We start from the raw sequence: 14,962 nt of genomic DNA on the forward strand, positions 1-14,962 counted from the left end.
GCAACAACGACAACAATCATCCCCTGTTCCTCCTCAACATTCACTTCCTCAATCATCATCACCACAACAACTTCCTCAAGCTTCAGTGTTACCTCAGCAACAAATGACACAAGCATCGTCATCACCTATCCCACCTCAACAACAATCATCGCCAGTCCCACAGCAACAACAACATCAGCCGCAACAACCGTCATTACCAAATCAAACCCCTAGTCAATGATAGTTAATTCCTCTCTCTCTCTCTCTTTTTATCGTCCTTAGATGATATTTGTATATTCTTCACTTTTTACTATGTTTATTCTTCATTTGTTTTTTTTTTTCCCTAACCCATCTGCATCCCGTATACATATCCTTCTCACCAAGAAACCAAAAATAAAAATAAAAAAGAATTTTGCATCTACGTCTTTATATCCTTTTTTTTTTTTTTTTTTTTTAATCAATCACTATTGTTAGTGATCATTGTTCTCTACAATCACAACAATAACAACAACATCAAGAATTATAATAAAAAAAAAAAAAAAACGACAACAACAATTATACAAAAGATGTGGATAATCCTATTTTTATTTCGTTGATATATGGCATCTAAACTATTTATTTATATAACTATATGGGGTCCACATATACATATAAAACCTACAATGAGAACCCAGTACTTGATTTTGAGGATTGATGATCATTTTTCGGTGGAGCGATGATGACATCTGCTATTTTCTCCAATGCTGAATCATCCTGTTGAGCAGCATCACGTAACTTACTCGAAGTGATTTCCGTCGTCATAGCTTCATCCATTTCACGTGTTGTAGGTGGTAATCGTTCATTTTCGATATCTGATCGTCGAGCTTCTTCGAAGGAAGTGATGGCTATATTATCCCAAAAAAAAAAAAAAAATCAGTCTTAATTACTCGTGCTTATTCTGATAAGTATTTTTTTTTTTTTTTTATTACCTCTACGTATACCTTCAGCACCTAATTCCAAGGTGCCAGCTGGTAATTTGCCAGTATCACATTTACTTTTCAATTCCATAACCAATTCCGCATTTTCTCTCAAGACAGAAAAAGCTCGAGACATTTTCCCAATGGCCAATATCTTGTTCTTAATGATTTGTCGTCGTTGATCGGTATCAGTAGGTGTTGTTGGTGTTTCAGGAGTGGTAGCTTGAAGTTCTTCACGCGAACAAATATTGAGAATAGCCAAGAGCATGGACGTGATCTTTTCTCCAACAAATGGTAAACTCCAGTTGAAGACATTCATAAAGTTGGGTAGCCAATAAGGATGAGGACTTGCATTGAATTGTCGAACATTGAGAACACTTTTATCATATCGTAATACGGCGGCCTTGTTGCCATACACATCAATATAATTCGGTGCTGAGAAGATGGTCATGAGTGCTGGGAAACCTGTGTCCTTGCTCTTGCGATACATCCGATAACCATTGGCTTGTGCTTCATGTGCTCGTATGACGGATAAAAGATTGTTCTTTTCCAGAAAAACACATGCTGCTTGATAACTTATAAAAAAAAAAAAAAAAAAAAAAAAAAGTTAAGAAAAAAAAAGCGGAAAAACAATTTTTTTTTTTGAGCATTTACCTAAAAAAGTAAGAACATCCACGTACATGATTATGCTCGAACTTTGGATTACTGTCACTATCAAAATCTTCATAAGGATCAGCCCATAATAAATCACACATCAACCCGTTTGTTGGAATTTCTCTGAAACGATTGATCTAATATATGTAATAATAATGAAAATAATAAGATCCTTGTTATTGAGTATAAAAATAATAATAAAAAAAAATGATATGACAATTTACCTTTTCAATATCACGTAACGTTTTCAGATCGGGAGACAATCCACCATGTACACAAAGGAATTGATTATTTACAACAGCAGCTAATGGAAGAGCATCAAAGCATTCCATGACAGCATCGTATACTTTTCTAGAATACTTTTTTTCACATTCCAATTTGAAAGTAAAGTAATCCGTCAAATGACGACATTCATGATTACCACGTAATAAGTAAAATGTATCAGGATACCACATCTTGTAAGCACATAGATACAAAAAACATTCAATGGAAAAATAACCACGGTCAACATAATCACCCAAGAAAAGATAATTGGTATGAACAGGATCGCCACCAACTTCAAATAATTTCATCAAATCATAATATTGTCCATGTATATCTCCACATATCGTCAATGGTGCTGGGATACGTAATAGATTCGGCTCATTATGTAAAATCTTGTGTGCTGCATGTAATACTTTTAATGTTTGTTTTTCACTTAATCGTCCTTCTTGAATAAAGTGTTGTTTAATGAATTCCATGTTTGGTAAATCTGGATGATCTTTACACCAAAATTCATCATCTGTGGCTGTATGAAAGGCTAATGGTTTCACATCTAATAATAATAAAAATCAATTATCATTTTAGAAATAAATGTTTTTTTTTTTTTTTGTATGACTTACCTGTACAAACTCTACTCGTAGTACTTACCACTCTTCCATCTTCCATAGTAAACTTTGTAAAATCCATAATGGTTTTCGATTTATTTGAAGCCATAAGAAAGATTCATATCATAAGAAAAAAAAAAGTATGAAAAAGGGAAAGAGAACAAAAAAAAAAACATCATGGGTGGGAAGTCTTTTTTTTTTTTTTTTTTTTTTTTTTATCATTATGGTGATTTCTTATGTTATTTCGACTTCCGTTTCTTAATGTTTCATTTTGAACGCAACGCATGAATTCTTTTTCTTATTGACAGAGAGAGCCAATTCATAATCACATGCCTTTCAACTTTTAGGCTTCACATGAGGCGGTGCTTCAATGGACAATCTTTTATTTCTTTTTTTTATATATAAACATTTGATCTTCCGAGATTTTTTTTTCCCCTTCTTTTCTCCACTTTTTTTTTAGTATGAACGATCTATCACCTTCTACTGTTACGTATCATATATTTAGTGCTACATTTAGGGTCATTACTCATATCTTCTTTCGAGAAATCAAAACAAGTGGCTCTCATCATATTCCAAAAGATGGTCCAGTCATCTTTCTAGTGGGTCCTCATAATAGTCAATTTGTAGATGGAGTTGTTTTTTATAGTGTTAATCCTCGACCTTCTTATGCTCTTATGGCTGCTGCTTCTTACAATCGTCCTTTAATTGGTCATATTGGAAAAATACTTAATGCAAGTAAGTAGGTCATTCAATAATATATATTTTATAACTCATTATTATTTTATAGTTCCTGTGGTTAGACCTCAAGATGTGGTGAATAAGGGGACAGGCACAGTCAAATATGATCCTGATACACAACCGTTCCTTATTATTGGTCAAAATACAAAGTTTACTCAAGAACTTCATCCTAGGGATTTTATTATCTTTGGTCGGAACTATAAATGTCATGTCGCTAATGTCATTTCTGATACTGAATGTGAAGTGACTCATGCTATAGCTATAGGAGATGATGATCAAGAAATACACACTATCAAACAATTAGGTATTCCTTTCAAGATTGCTCCTCATGTGGATCAAACTCCTGTTTATACTGAAGTCAATCATTATTTGAATAACAATGAATGTATTACCATTTTTCCCGAAGGTGGTAGTCATGATCGTCCTGAAATGTTACCTCTCAAAGGTATATCTATATATTAATATCATTGAATTTTTACTAATTTTTTTTTTTTTATGATTTGATTTTTAGCTGGATTCGCAGTGATGGCATTAGGAGCTATGGCTGAATACCCTGAAATGGATATAAAGATTGTCCCAGTTGGTAGGAAAATAAAATGATGAAGAATGGGATTGATTTTAATCTAATGATCTCTCTCTCTCTCTCTCTCTTAAATAGGTCTGAACTATTTTCATCCTGATAGATTTAGATCCCGTGTTGTTGTGTCCTTTGGTCAACCTCTATCTATCGATCGTGAAGATGTTGAATTATTCAAAAAAGGTGACAAGTATAAGCGTCAAGCCGTCACTAAATTGATGGATCAAAGTGATGTGGCTTTCAAACTAGTGACAACAAGTGCTCCTGATTATGATACTCTCATGGTAAAAAAAAAAAAAAAAAAAAAAAAAATTGAAATAAAATTGTAGATCGTTCTTTTTATATATATATATATATATATATTTTATTTGTAATATAGGTGATCCAAGCTGCTCGTAGGTTATATGCACCAGCCAAACAGACAAAGCCAACCATTCAGCAAGTCGTCAAGATGAATCAACATTTTGGTGTAGGGTGGGCGAAATTGAAGGATGACCCAAGACAAAAAGAACTCTCTCGCAAGGTCAAGATTTATAACGATACCCTGGCTTTCTTTGGTATTCGTGATCATCAAGTTGAAAAGTTGGATATTACTCCTTTCCGTGCATCTACCTTATTAATCCGTCGTTTGATTAAATTAGCAATGTTGGCTGGTTTGGGTGCTCCTGCGTAAAGTGATAATATATAGATACTTTCTTGATCATATACTCATATCTTTTTTTATATACCATAGATTCATCTCCAATATACCTTTGACTCTACTTATTCGTTATATCAGCAAGAAAAAACAAAGTGGTAAGATACGGAAAAAAAAAGTTAGAATAAAGCTCTAAAGATATGATTTATGGATTTGTTTAGAGGCATTGGCGGGATCTATGGTGAAAATCAAGGCCAAGGATGTCTTGGCAACATGGAAAATCATTGTGGCAGCTTTTGCAGCACCTGCTCTTTATGGATTTTATAGTTTGATTTACTTTATCTACCTGTTTAAACGTCGACCAGCACTTTCACTTCGTAACAAAATGATTCGGACATGTGCTCTTTGGATTATTCAACCTATTCTTCATTACTTTTTGATGCGTCTTGGCGATACCGGTTTGGATATTTACAAGTAAAAAAACAAAAAAAAACAAAAAAAAAAAAAAAAAAAGAAAAAAAAAAGATTATAGAAAGGTGAAAAGTATTCATTTTTTTTTTTTTTTTTTAGATCGATCAAACCTTTATTTTTGGCCATTCGGAATCCGGCTGTGGGCAAATTATTACGTGAAATGAGGGCCAATCTTTCCAGGGACATTACAGAATTCGTCAATCAACATGCGGATATTATCTTACCTAATGAAGAACGACATCATCAGATCGGTTACTCTCTTCCTGAAACATTGGAGGTGGATGTAGAGGATGAAGAACAACAGGAGCAACAACAAGAGCAAGAAATGGAATCGATTGTATTATTGACAGAGGATGTGGTGGATCAACAACAAGGAACTTTCACAGTGGCCAACGATCAACCAACTGTAGAAGCTTACTAGAAATTTTTTTTTCTTTTTTGGATAGACAGTCGATGTATTTGGCTATTATTTTGCCTTTTGTCTCAATTTATTCCTTCGGTTATTCTATAGTTTGATACCCCTTATCCTTTTATTATTATTACTATTTGTACTTTTTTTTTATTATTGGATTAGACTTTTATAATAAATGTGACTGATGATGACTTTTTATGATGGATTGATATATATATATATATATATATATAAATTGATGATGATCCAATATGAGTCTAATAATATAATGAAGTTAATTGAATGACTGTCATTTATGATAATAGTTTTATAATAAATGATTTTTGATGATATAATAAATGAAATAATCTGGGTATGAGATTCTCTAGGATAGAGATGAACAATGAATGTAGAAAAGATGATTGGTTAAAGCGAGATTAAAACAATCGTAGTGTGCATAAACGCATGAATATGAAGAATTCAATAAGGAATTACATATACATGTATATTTTATTATGCCAAATTATAATAATAATTATAATAAAAAAAAAAAAAAAAGAGATAAAGTAAAATTTTCTTTCAATAACCTAAGGATTCATTGATGTAGAAGAAGAAAAAGACGGGGAGGAGGGAGGAGGGAGATAAAAATGTAGAGGAAGATAGGTAAAACGAGGATGTTGTGGAGATGGTGCCTCATGCGAAAGAAGATAAGAATTTGGTGGATAAGTATCTGAGGAAGGAGGGACGGTATGGGATGGTATATAAAGACGAGATAACATAACGTTGTCAGGTTGATAGATAAAAGTCGGTACAAGGAGACCATGTGAAGTAACCGTACTTTGTTCCGTGGATGGTAATAGTGTGGGCGTATTTTCTGTATGTTGGGACGGCAAAATAATGGTAGATCGAGAGGCTAATTGTTTCTTCATCTTCTTCTTTTCCTTTGATCTTCGATTTTGGAACCAGATTTGAATTCTCCTTCTTTCTACACCTAATTCTTTTGCAAGCTTTTCCTTTTCCAGAGGATCAAGATTGGGACTCCGTGCATAACTTTCTTCAAGCTTTTGCACTTGGTGTTTTGAAAATCGTTCACGCGTTACTTTATTAGATGATCCTTGACTTGATTTGGAATTAGAAGTTGATTTTTTCGACATGATTTCTTGCAAAACAGAGCAAAAAAAAAAAAAAAAAAAAAAAAAAAAAAAAAAAGAAAGAGGGAGTGGGTACTGACTAACTACATAAAAAAAAAAAAAAAAGGGCTCCGATTTTTTGGTTTTGTTTCATTTCTTTTTCTTTCTTTTTTTTTTTTTTTTTTTTTTTTTTTTGTTAATATATGACTATCGATCTTTATTACCTTTTTGCGTCGAGTGTGGCTGCTCTTATAGCAAGACTATTTACTCATCCAAGTAAGTTTATTATTGATATTATAGTGTTCCTCTCTAATGATTAATCATTTATTTTAGTTGATACCATTAAAACCCGCATTCAAACCTCAACACAAACAACGACTATCAAGAATATTCTCTTTACTTCTTCTTTTTTATCTTTATATGATGGTCTTACTGTCACTTTATGGTTTGTCGTACCTGCACTATCTATTTATCTTTCCACTTATCAAACCACCAAACAATACTTATCTATATCATTGGGTTGGAATATCAACAGTCCCTGGACTCACCTTGTTTCTGGCTGTATGGCTGAAGTCTTAGCTGGTATCTTTTTTACTCCTATGGAAGTCATTAAAAGTCGCCTACAAGTACAACGATCCAAACCCTATTATCAAACTCTTGTATACGATACCAATGAAACAAACGATCCCATAAACGACAACTACAATCAACTACCCTATAGCGAAACAATGAATGACAATTATGATAAAGGGACGCTCTCTTTGATGCAGACGATATACGTACAAGATGGTTGGCAAGGGTTTTACAAAGGATACGGTATTACCTTGGTGGTGTTTGTACCGCAAACCATGATCTATTTTATGGTATACGAACAACTCAAATTACACCTGGTTTCTGGTTTGTCTACCTACTTATTCTGCTCGGTCATGGCGAGTACTATCAGTGTAGCTTTCTGTAATCCTTTGGACGTGATCAAGACACGCTGGCAAGTGGATCATCAATACAATCATCAACAGTCATTCATTGAAATAGGAGCCATCATACTTCAAATGTATAGGACGGAAGGTTATGGGGCTTTTATGAAAGGAACTCTGGCAAGAGTCATATGGGGTGTCCCTATGACAACCATCAGCATGTGCATATTTGAAGTCCTCAAGGATTGGCATTCTTCATAGAATATATCTGGTTTACCTTTCTTACTCCTGTGCTCTTATCATCCTAGTCAAACAGATAGTTTTACTATTATTATTTATTATTATAGATAAATGAAGGTGTGATAATACTGAATGACAATATTAAGTAATAATAAAAGTATGTCTTTATTTAAATGAGAATGTAATATAATATAAAACACCAAGTAAAAGAATAAAGTACTGAATAAACTGATTTCCATGATAAGGGAAATGAACTCAAAAATAAGAGATGATACTATTCCCTAATTTGCTATTCTTTTGTCCAATAGAATACTCGTTATATGTCCAGTTAATTCTATTGTATATTCCTTCATATATCTATCTACTATATGTTCACAAAAAGAGTAAAAAAAAAAAAAAAAAAATAGGTTAGTTCATAATATGAGAAACCAAGAAGAAGAAAAGAAAGAATAAGTATACAGTAAGTATATTATATATAAAGAGTGACTTTTAAATATATAATATAGATTAATAAAGTAATGTATAATGGTAACTTACAATGTTCAAAAGAGTCATTGGTTAAAAAAAGAGAAGTAAAAATAAAAAAAGGCAAAAGTAAAAAAAAGTAAAAGGAAAAAAAAAAAAGTAAGAGTGCGCCAAATTTTTTCTTTTGTCAGAGCTTTGGTCCAACTTTTTCCATTGTCTCCAACAATTTTTTTTTTTTTCAATCTCCCAGATTTTTTTTTTTTTTTTTTTTTTTTTGATCTTGACCAACTTTTTTTTTTGATCTCGACCTCCAGACTTTTTTTGAGAATCTTGATCCAACACACCCCACATTGAGAACGGACTTTGAAGTTATACCATTTATGGAAAACACTTATGATTTCAATAAAGTTGAATAGATGAATAAATAATAATAATAATAATAAGATGATGATGATATAAAGATAAACTTTATTAAAGAATAAGAAGAAGAATATAAAAAGAATATAGTAAGACTAAAACTATCAATAAAAGAAACTATAGAAAAAATGTCATCTATTTTACACACAAATTGATTTCCCTTTCCAGTTGTTGTTAATAATATAGTTACGTTAGTTATTCATCCTTTTTATGTATCCAATTTTCGTTTGGTTCTGTGATCCGTATATATAGGACGATGATGCATCAAATCAATAAAAAAAGAAAGTAGAAAGAAGAAAAAGAGAATGAGAATCATATTTTAAATATTCTTTTTCATTTTTTTTTTATATCTTACTTTGAGTACGGTAATTGACCATACTTGAAATTGATTATGACAATTGAATAATAGTAACATAATAAGACTGATGGACGATGTATCATGACAGCTTATCTATTTAATAAATAAATGTTTAATGGTTGATGTGTATAATATATATATTCCACCGTAGTTGGAACTTATACCAATAGTATTTGATGGGTGACAACGATAGTAATGATAACGATATCAATTTCCACGAGGATAACTAACTGATGAGAATTCAAACCATATTGATAAGATAGGATGCCTTTATAGAGAATAGAGTAACATATAAACAGATAAACTTGTATTTGTGACACTACCCGTCAACAAAAAAAAAAAAGAAAAGAAAAGAAAAGAAAAGATGATATTAATGATTGACAAATCCTTCATTATCGTATTTTAGGTCTTACCTTCAAATATAATATCCTTGATTTTGTTTTGTTTGTGTTTAATAACCATAATTGATAGATATATTCAATAGCCTTTCCATTGACACATTATACTGGAATACTACTGAGAAAAAAAAAAAAAAGGAAAGAATGAGAATCGCAGCCATACCTAAATCACCTACTATTTTACTATTTCTTTTTTTTCTTTTGGATATATAGTAGTACCTTTGATAGTTATAGTCCCATTGTTATAGTTTCATGATCTATTGAATATATATTGAGGATTCAGTTTGCAAAGAAGCGTCAAGAGATGATATTTCTATAACAAGATAAAAAAAAGATAAAAAGAGAGAGTTTAGTTAACAAGTATATAAAGTTCCTTTTATTATATCTTTACTTACTTTTTATACAAAATAAAAAAAAGAAGAAGTTTATAAAAGTAGTGATAAAGAAGAAGAAGAAGAAAGTGAGAAAAATAAAAAAAAGTGAGGTCTATTTTATATAATCTCATGAATAGAGCCTTTCCTTTTTCGGATGTTCAACTACCGCTTTTCATAATTTATGTTCATTACTTTATTATTTTGTTATTATCAGGTAATCAATTTATGATATAATGTGATTTATTATTCAATATGAATGTGATTGATGTTCCATCAGTTTAATAAAAAGTTGTTCAAATTGATTTAATATATATGCTTGATATTCCTTTTTCTTTGGTAATCTTTCTTTACTATCATAGTTATTCAAAGTTCAATCAATACAAGGAATATCAAATAAGTGATCAAGACATCCAGTTGAAAGTGTTTATTCTAATATATCATCATCATCATCATGATTTTACTATAATCAATAATAAAAAAAATCAATTCAAAGGAAAAAAACAACTTAAACCTATGTGATTCCTTATGATTGGTAGATTTGATTTGCAGGATTTTTTAAACTGGCTCCGATCAGGTAGACATATTAAATAGTTCTTTTTCTTTTTTCTTTCTTGCTCTCTTTCTTTCTTTCTTTCTTTCTTTCTTTCTTTTATACATTCCAACTTCGTTACTATATCCTACTCATTTTATCTATGTGGTTTTTACAAATATTTACTCTTATTAAAGATAAGCTTCAAAAACAAATGCTTTTCCTCTTTTTTCTTTCTAACCTCCTTCCCTTTTTTTTATTGTATACGTTCTTCTGGCCTTGATCTTTTTACTATAACATCCATCCATCTAGAATTACCGTTCTTTCTTCTTCTCATACTTCATAATTGGTATCCTTGACGATCATCATCACTGAATATATGTCTGAAAGAAAGAAAGAAATCTAGATACACGAAGACTTGATCATTCAAATATAGTATCAATAGGATATTAAGCGAAGTGGCTATACATCATCATCAGCGGAATAGATAGATGTACATACAATACAGATTGAAACAAAATGAATACGTGCTATTCTCAGGTGTGGACAACATAGATGAACAGGATATATTATAGGATTCAACTGGATTGGATTATACAATCAATTTAGAAGTATCATCTTTATGTTTTTCTTTTATTCTGGCTTATGAAACGTTAGTGATTCTTTTTACTTGTAGTTTAAAATGATACTTAGTATATCAATTATATATATTTACATTCTTTTTTTTTAATAAAATCATAATTATTACTTTAATATTATTAGTTATTAGCTCTCGAACAGTCATCAATGCGTTTCTGTACCTCGTTCCTTAAATAAATTAAATGACAGCTGAATCCAAGCAATAGAGAATCAGAGTTTAAAGACTTTCTAACAATAATATGAAAAACAAGAAACAACATGGAATCATATTAATTCTCTTTTTCATATATTTTGTCGTTTTTTTTTTCTTTTTTGCTATATATTTGTATTTGCGACTCGATCTAAATGTATTATCAACAGTGAAAGGAAAAGTAGGTTAGCTTTTGACATTTTGCTTTCAATGTCAAAAAACTAATCTGCTTTTTTTAATTGTACTTTCATTATCACATTACAATATATTCTTTCTCTTTATTTTGCTACTTTTGGTACGTCACTTTTATCTATTCGGACTTTTGCTTTCATTTTTTTTATTATTTATTTCGTTTCCCCACATATTTCTTGTCTTTCTTTCTCTTTCCATTTCTCCACACTTTTTTTAATTCATCCTCCGCACTTTGTTCGCTTCTCCATATTGGCTAATGACAGGTAACATATAAAATACAATGACAGTAATGGAGTCTTAGTCTATTATTGTCAATTTAAAAAATAAATAAAATAAAATAATAAAAGGACAGTATAAAATATAATTACTTACTTACTTACTTGTTTTATAATTAATTCATGACTCTTCTGGTTTTTCCAATTGCAAGATCTCTTTTCTTCTCGGTTTTGGTCAAACGAAACGGTGATACAAAACAAACCAATGGTGTAAAAAGATAAGTCTAAAAAAATAATAATAAATGTCAAATCTTCTTTATTGAAATGAGTTTATGAGTTGGCTGAATTGAGGTATCTTTCAAAGCAATCACGTATCTTTTCTTTTCTTTTTCCTTTCTTGTTTTATTTTTGTCTTTCTTTCCTTCTTTTTTTTATATTTTCTCTAGCTTTAGCTGGTTATGGCTCCTCTATTGGTTTGGAACTGGATGGAATGACAAGAATGGAGGTAAGACATAGATGAAGGAACTAATCGTTTTTCTTTTTTTTTTTTTTTATCTTTTTTACCGTTAGACCCTGGACGGAGCACCAAATGCAAGCCAACCTGTGTTACAAGTACTTTTAAAGATCTTTTTTTTTCTTTCTACTTGGTTGGTTATTCTCTCCTATGATGTTGGTCTCTTCAAGATCATTTCTCTACTGGTATGGTGTGTCTCTCACTCTCTTGTTGTTATCTCTCGAGTTTGTGTGGTCTTTTCTTCTCTTTTTTACTTGGTTGGTCTCTCTCTCTTTTTTTCCCTTTCTCTTGTCCGTCTCTCATTGTCATGGTGTTTTCTTCGAGATCTCTTTTCTACGTGGTTGGTCCTTGTCTTTTTTTTTTTTTTGTCCCTCCCACTTGGTATGATTTCTTCCACTTATTGTTTTCTTCCATGGCCTTGGACTATTATCCCTTCGTCTTGTGGTACTATCCATTCCTTTCAACAAAAATCAATAGCTTCGGTTTCGCCTATACTATTTGAAAAGTGTCCTTGGTTCTTCATTTAGTTTGAATTTTATGATTGATACATCAACACTGGTGAATCATGTAATTAAGGTAATCCATACATTAAAAAAAAAAAAAGAGAATAACGGTGATGAATTAGTCCTCGTTTTACTGATTCTATTTGTAGATAGCACAATTGTCGTCTATACAATCAAGATGATGCAAAACATCCATTGTTGTTGACAAGGTAACATGTATAAAAGAAAAAAAAAGAGTACCAGATTGCTACTCATTTGATTTTTTTTTTTTTTTGATTTGTAGGTGTCATGATTGTCGTCTATACAATCAATTGTCGAATGGTCATCATCACTTTATACTTAGCTTTTGGTGATATTCAAAGATCATGGCGGGATGATCTTTGTTTATCTAACAGGCATTGGACTTGGTCGAGGATGACTGGTGTCTAGGATCATTTATGAATCTAGAGGCTGGATCTAGTGCTCAAGTAGGTGGAGACTAGAAGGCAACATGCAGGGAATACAGTATATCGCCTATAGGCCGTGTTGTTTCATGCTGGAGTCCTTGGAAGTCCTGCCATTTGCGGTATGGTTTGGAAAGAGTTAGGGGATAATATCATAACTGGTCAGTGGAGCGTATCTATTAAAACCGGAACAAGCTACCTTCCTTGATGGTCTTAAAATGTCAGATGTACTGCTAGTGGCAACCCTTCTTTCTCTCCGAACTCATGATGATGATGACATTCAATTATGATATGATATAAAACATTCATTGTTGTTGACAAGGTAACATGTAAATAAAAAAAAAAGGAGTAACAGATTGCTACTCATCTGTTTTTTTTTTTTTTTTAATTTGTAGGTATCATGATTGTCGTCTATACAATCAAATCAGTAAGTTGTCAGGAAAGAAAAAGATGATCAATCAATATTACATACAATCACTTGCTTCTTTCTCTCTCTTTTTTTTTTTAGATCCTTCCTTCTATTGTATGGGGATTGATACGGTATCGCTGTCAGATGATATACGCGAGGTAACAATGGATATATATATATAAGAATAACAGTGATGGAGTATTGTTTTTTGGTTGATTTTATCTGTAGATACAATGATTGTTGTTTATGTAATCAAATCTCGAATAATCATCATTACTTTATATTAACCTTTAGTCAAACAAAGCTGTCAATGGTGCAAAATGATAAGTCTAAAAAGAATAATAGATAGAAAAAGTAATGATACTAATATATTCCTTCTTTTATTTTATTATTGAAAAGAAAAGAAAAGAAAAGATACGTGATTGCTTTGAGAGATACTTTAATTCAGCCAACTTATAAATTCATTTCTTATTTTATCTATCTAACTGAGTTTTCCTTTCTTACTTTATCTATCTCACTGAGTTTTCATTTTTCTCACCTTTCTTTCCTTTTTTTTTTTTTATTTTCTCTAGCTTTAGCTGGTTATGGCTCTTCTAATGATTTGGAACTGGATGGAATGACAAGTATAGAGGTAAGACATAGATTAAGAAACTAATCGTTTTATTTTTTTTATCCTTTTTTTACTGTTGGACTGTGGGATACAAGTCAACTTGTGTGTACAGGTACTTTTGAAGGTCTTTTTTTTTTTTTCCTTCCTACTTGGTTGGTTATTTTTTATAATGGTATGGTGTCTCTCTCTCTCTCATGTTCGTGTGGTCTCTTCGTCTCTTTTTTTACTTGGTTGGACTCTCCTTCTTTCCCTTTCCTTCATCTGTCTCTCATTGCCATGGTGTTTTCTTTGAGATCTCTTTTCTACGTGGTTGGTCTTTTTTTTTTTTTTTTTTTTTGTTTCTTCTTGTTTGATTGGTCTCTTCCATGTTTGATGGTCTCATTATGTTTTTCTACTTGATTGGCATCTCTGTCTTCATTAGTATTATTATTATTATCATTGTCATTAGTATCACCGGTATTGTATATATTCTTTATATTGTTGGTAGTTAGTTACTTTTCTTTTCTCTTATAAAAATACCCTTTTATTTAAATAAAATGTTTGATTATCTAAATTATCCTGCTATGATGTTTTGAGTATGTACCTATTGTTACTATTTATTGTTGTGATGATTTAATAAAAATGTTTCTTTGAGTGTATCATGTAATGAAGTGCATGATATGCTCTACTGTATCATCTACGACATTATTATTTTCGTTAAGAGAAAAGACGAACAACCAACAGTATACATGTACAACTTATTATTATCACAGATGATGATGATGATGGCTGGTAATAAGAGAATATCTATTCTTAAAAATGATAGACGTAATGTATGAAGAGAAATAGCAGTTACTGATGTGTATACGGATTTTGTTTTTACAACAGTTTTTTTTTTCATTATTTTTTTTATTTTTTAGTGAAAATAAAATGATAATCATACCATTCTTTCTTATTACTCCTTTTGATAATGATGATGATCGAGGACAAATAGATAAATGATGGTATGATAATAGTGAAATGACAATATAATAAACAATAATAAAAATATGATTTTATTTAAATGTGAATATAAAAACACTATATACTAAAAGACTAAACTATTAAATAAACTAATTCCCATGATAAAGAGTTGGATAGGAGAGATATTTTTCTTACCTTGCATATAAGTTAA

General features: G+C 31.0%; 6 protein-coding genes across 6 annotated transcripts in view; 4 read left to right on the plus strand and 2 right to left on the minus strand.

Annotated features, from left to right (window-relative positions):
* The window catches only part of BX664DRAFT_315017 (uncharacterized protein), a gene marked incomplete at both ends in the record, with an annotated part of 4,652 nt that extends 4,432 nt beyond the window's left edge, over nt 1-220 (plus strand). Inside the window, one exon of the mRNA XM_051542679.1 lies at nt 1-220. This exon is cut by the window's left edge and continues 523 nt beyond it. Within this exon, the coding sequence (XP_051400698.1) occupies nt 1-220 (220 nt within the window).
* A 327-nt stretch (nt 221-547) lies between these two features.
* Nucleotides 548-2,605, minus strand: BX664DRAFT_334087 (serine/threonine-protein phosphatase 2B catalytic subunit). The gene is made up of 5 exons (XM_051545643.1): nt 2,471-2,605; nt 1,814-2,403; nt 1,590-1,726; nt 948-1,510; nt 548-863 (listed from the first exon to the last, which is right to left on the minus strand). The coding sequence occupies exons 1-5, from the start codon at nt 2,562-2,564 to the stop codon at nt 637-639; spliced, it is 1,611 nt and encodes a 536-aa protein (XP_051400699.1). The 5' UTR covers nt 2,565-2,605; the 3' UTR covers nt 548-636.
* A 313-nt stretch (nt 2,606-2,918) lies between these two features.
* On the plus strand, nt 2,919-5,590 carry BX664DRAFT_334090 (uncharacterized protein). The gene is made up of 8 exons (XM_051545644.1): nt 2,919-3,190; nt 3,243-3,638; nt 3,705-3,776; nt 3,852-4,054; nt 4,150-4,439; nt 4,504-4,565; nt 4,629-4,881; nt 4,978-5,590. The coding sequence occupies exons 1-8, from the start codon at nt 3,130-3,132 to the stop codon at nt 5,297-5,299; spliced, it is 1,659 nt and encodes a 552-aa protein (XP_051400700.1). The 5' UTR covers nt 2,919-3,129; the 3' UTR covers nt 5,300-5,590.
* Nucleotides 5,591-5,856: 266 nt separating this feature from the next.
* BX664DRAFT_315020 (Homeodomain-like protein) lies at nt 5,857-6,423 on the minus strand (the record flags this gene model as incomplete). Its single annotated transcript, XM_051542680.1, has 1 exon — nt 5,857-6,423. One exon carries the CDS (start codon nt 6,421-6,423, stop codon nt 5,857-5,859), a length of 567 nt encoding a protein of 188 aa, XP_051400701.1.
* Nucleotides 6,424-6,576: 153 nt separating this feature from the next.
* On the plus strand, nt 6,577-7,911 carry BX664DRAFT_334091 (mitochondrial carrier domain-containing protein). Its single transcript, XM_051545645.1, has 2 exons — nt 6,577-6,675; nt 6,733-7,911. Exons 1-2 carry the CDS (start codon nt 6,603-6,605, stop codon nt 7,572-7,574), a joined length of 915 nt encoding a protein of 304 aa, XP_051400702.1. The 5' UTR covers nt 6,577-6,602; the 3' UTR covers nt 7,575-7,911.
* A 3,602-nt stretch (nt 7,912-11,513) lies between these two features.
* BX664DRAFT_386276 (uncharacterized protein) lies at nt 11,514-14,627 on the plus strand (the record flags this gene model as incomplete). The annotated part of the gene is made up of 11 exons (XM_051549314.1): nt 11,514-11,598; nt 11,777-11,835; nt 11,901-12,029; nt 12,322-12,420; nt 12,743-12,814; nt 12,867-12,951; nt 13,186-13,217; nt 13,299-13,357; nt 13,428-13,447; nt 13,772-13,830; nt 14,562-14,627. 11 exons carry the CDS (start codon nt 11,514-11,516, stop codon nt 14,625-14,627), a joined length of 765 nt encoding a protein of 254 aa, XP_051400703.1.
* Between the last annotated feature and the right edge of the window lie 335 nt (nt 14,628-14,962).

Source organism: Halteromyces radiatus (assembly GCF_025201355.1).
Source record: "Halteromyces radiatus strain CBS 162.75 chromosome Unknown BX664scaffold_4, whole genome shotgun sequence".
Classification (NCBI taxonomy): domain Eukaryota; kingdom Fungi; phylum Mucoromycota; class Mucoromycetes; order Mucorales; family Cunninghamellaceae; genus Halteromyces; species Halteromyces radiatus.

Bases quoted from the DNA above. Each gene is read 5' to 3' on its own strand.
- BX664DRAFT_334087 (XM_051545643.1), bottom strand. From the start codon at position 2,564: ATGGCTTCAAATAAATCGAAAACCATTATGGATTTTACAAAGTTTACT. The intron at 1,727-1,813 runs GTAAATTGTCAT...TACATATATTAG, and splicing joins CGTTACGTGATATTGAAAAG to ATCAATCGTTTCAGAGAAAT. The intron at 1,511-1,589 runs GTAAATGCTCAA...TTTTTTTATAAG, and splicing joins GGATGTTCTTACTTTTTTAG to TTATCAAGCAGCATGTGTTT.
- BX664DRAFT_334090 (XM_051545644.1), top strand. From the start codon at position 3,130: ATGGCTGCTGCTTCTTACAATCGTCCTTTAATTGGTCATATTGGAAAA. The intron at 4,440-4,503 runs GTAAAGTGATAA...TATATACCATAG, and splicing joins GCTGGTTTGGGTGCTCCTGC to ATTCATCTCCAATATACCTT. The intron at 4,882-4,977 runs GTAAAAAAACAA...TTTTTTTTTTAG, and splicing joins ACCGGTTTGGATATTTACAA to ATCGATCAAACCTTTATTTT.
- BX664DRAFT_334091 (XM_051545645.1), top strand. From the start codon at position 6,603: ATGACTATCGATCTTTATTACCTTTTTGCGTCGAGTGTGGCTGCTCTT. The intron at 6,676-6,732 runs GTAAGTTTATTA...CATTTATTTTAG, and splicing joins AAGACTATTTACTCATCCAA to TTGATACCATTAAAACCCGC.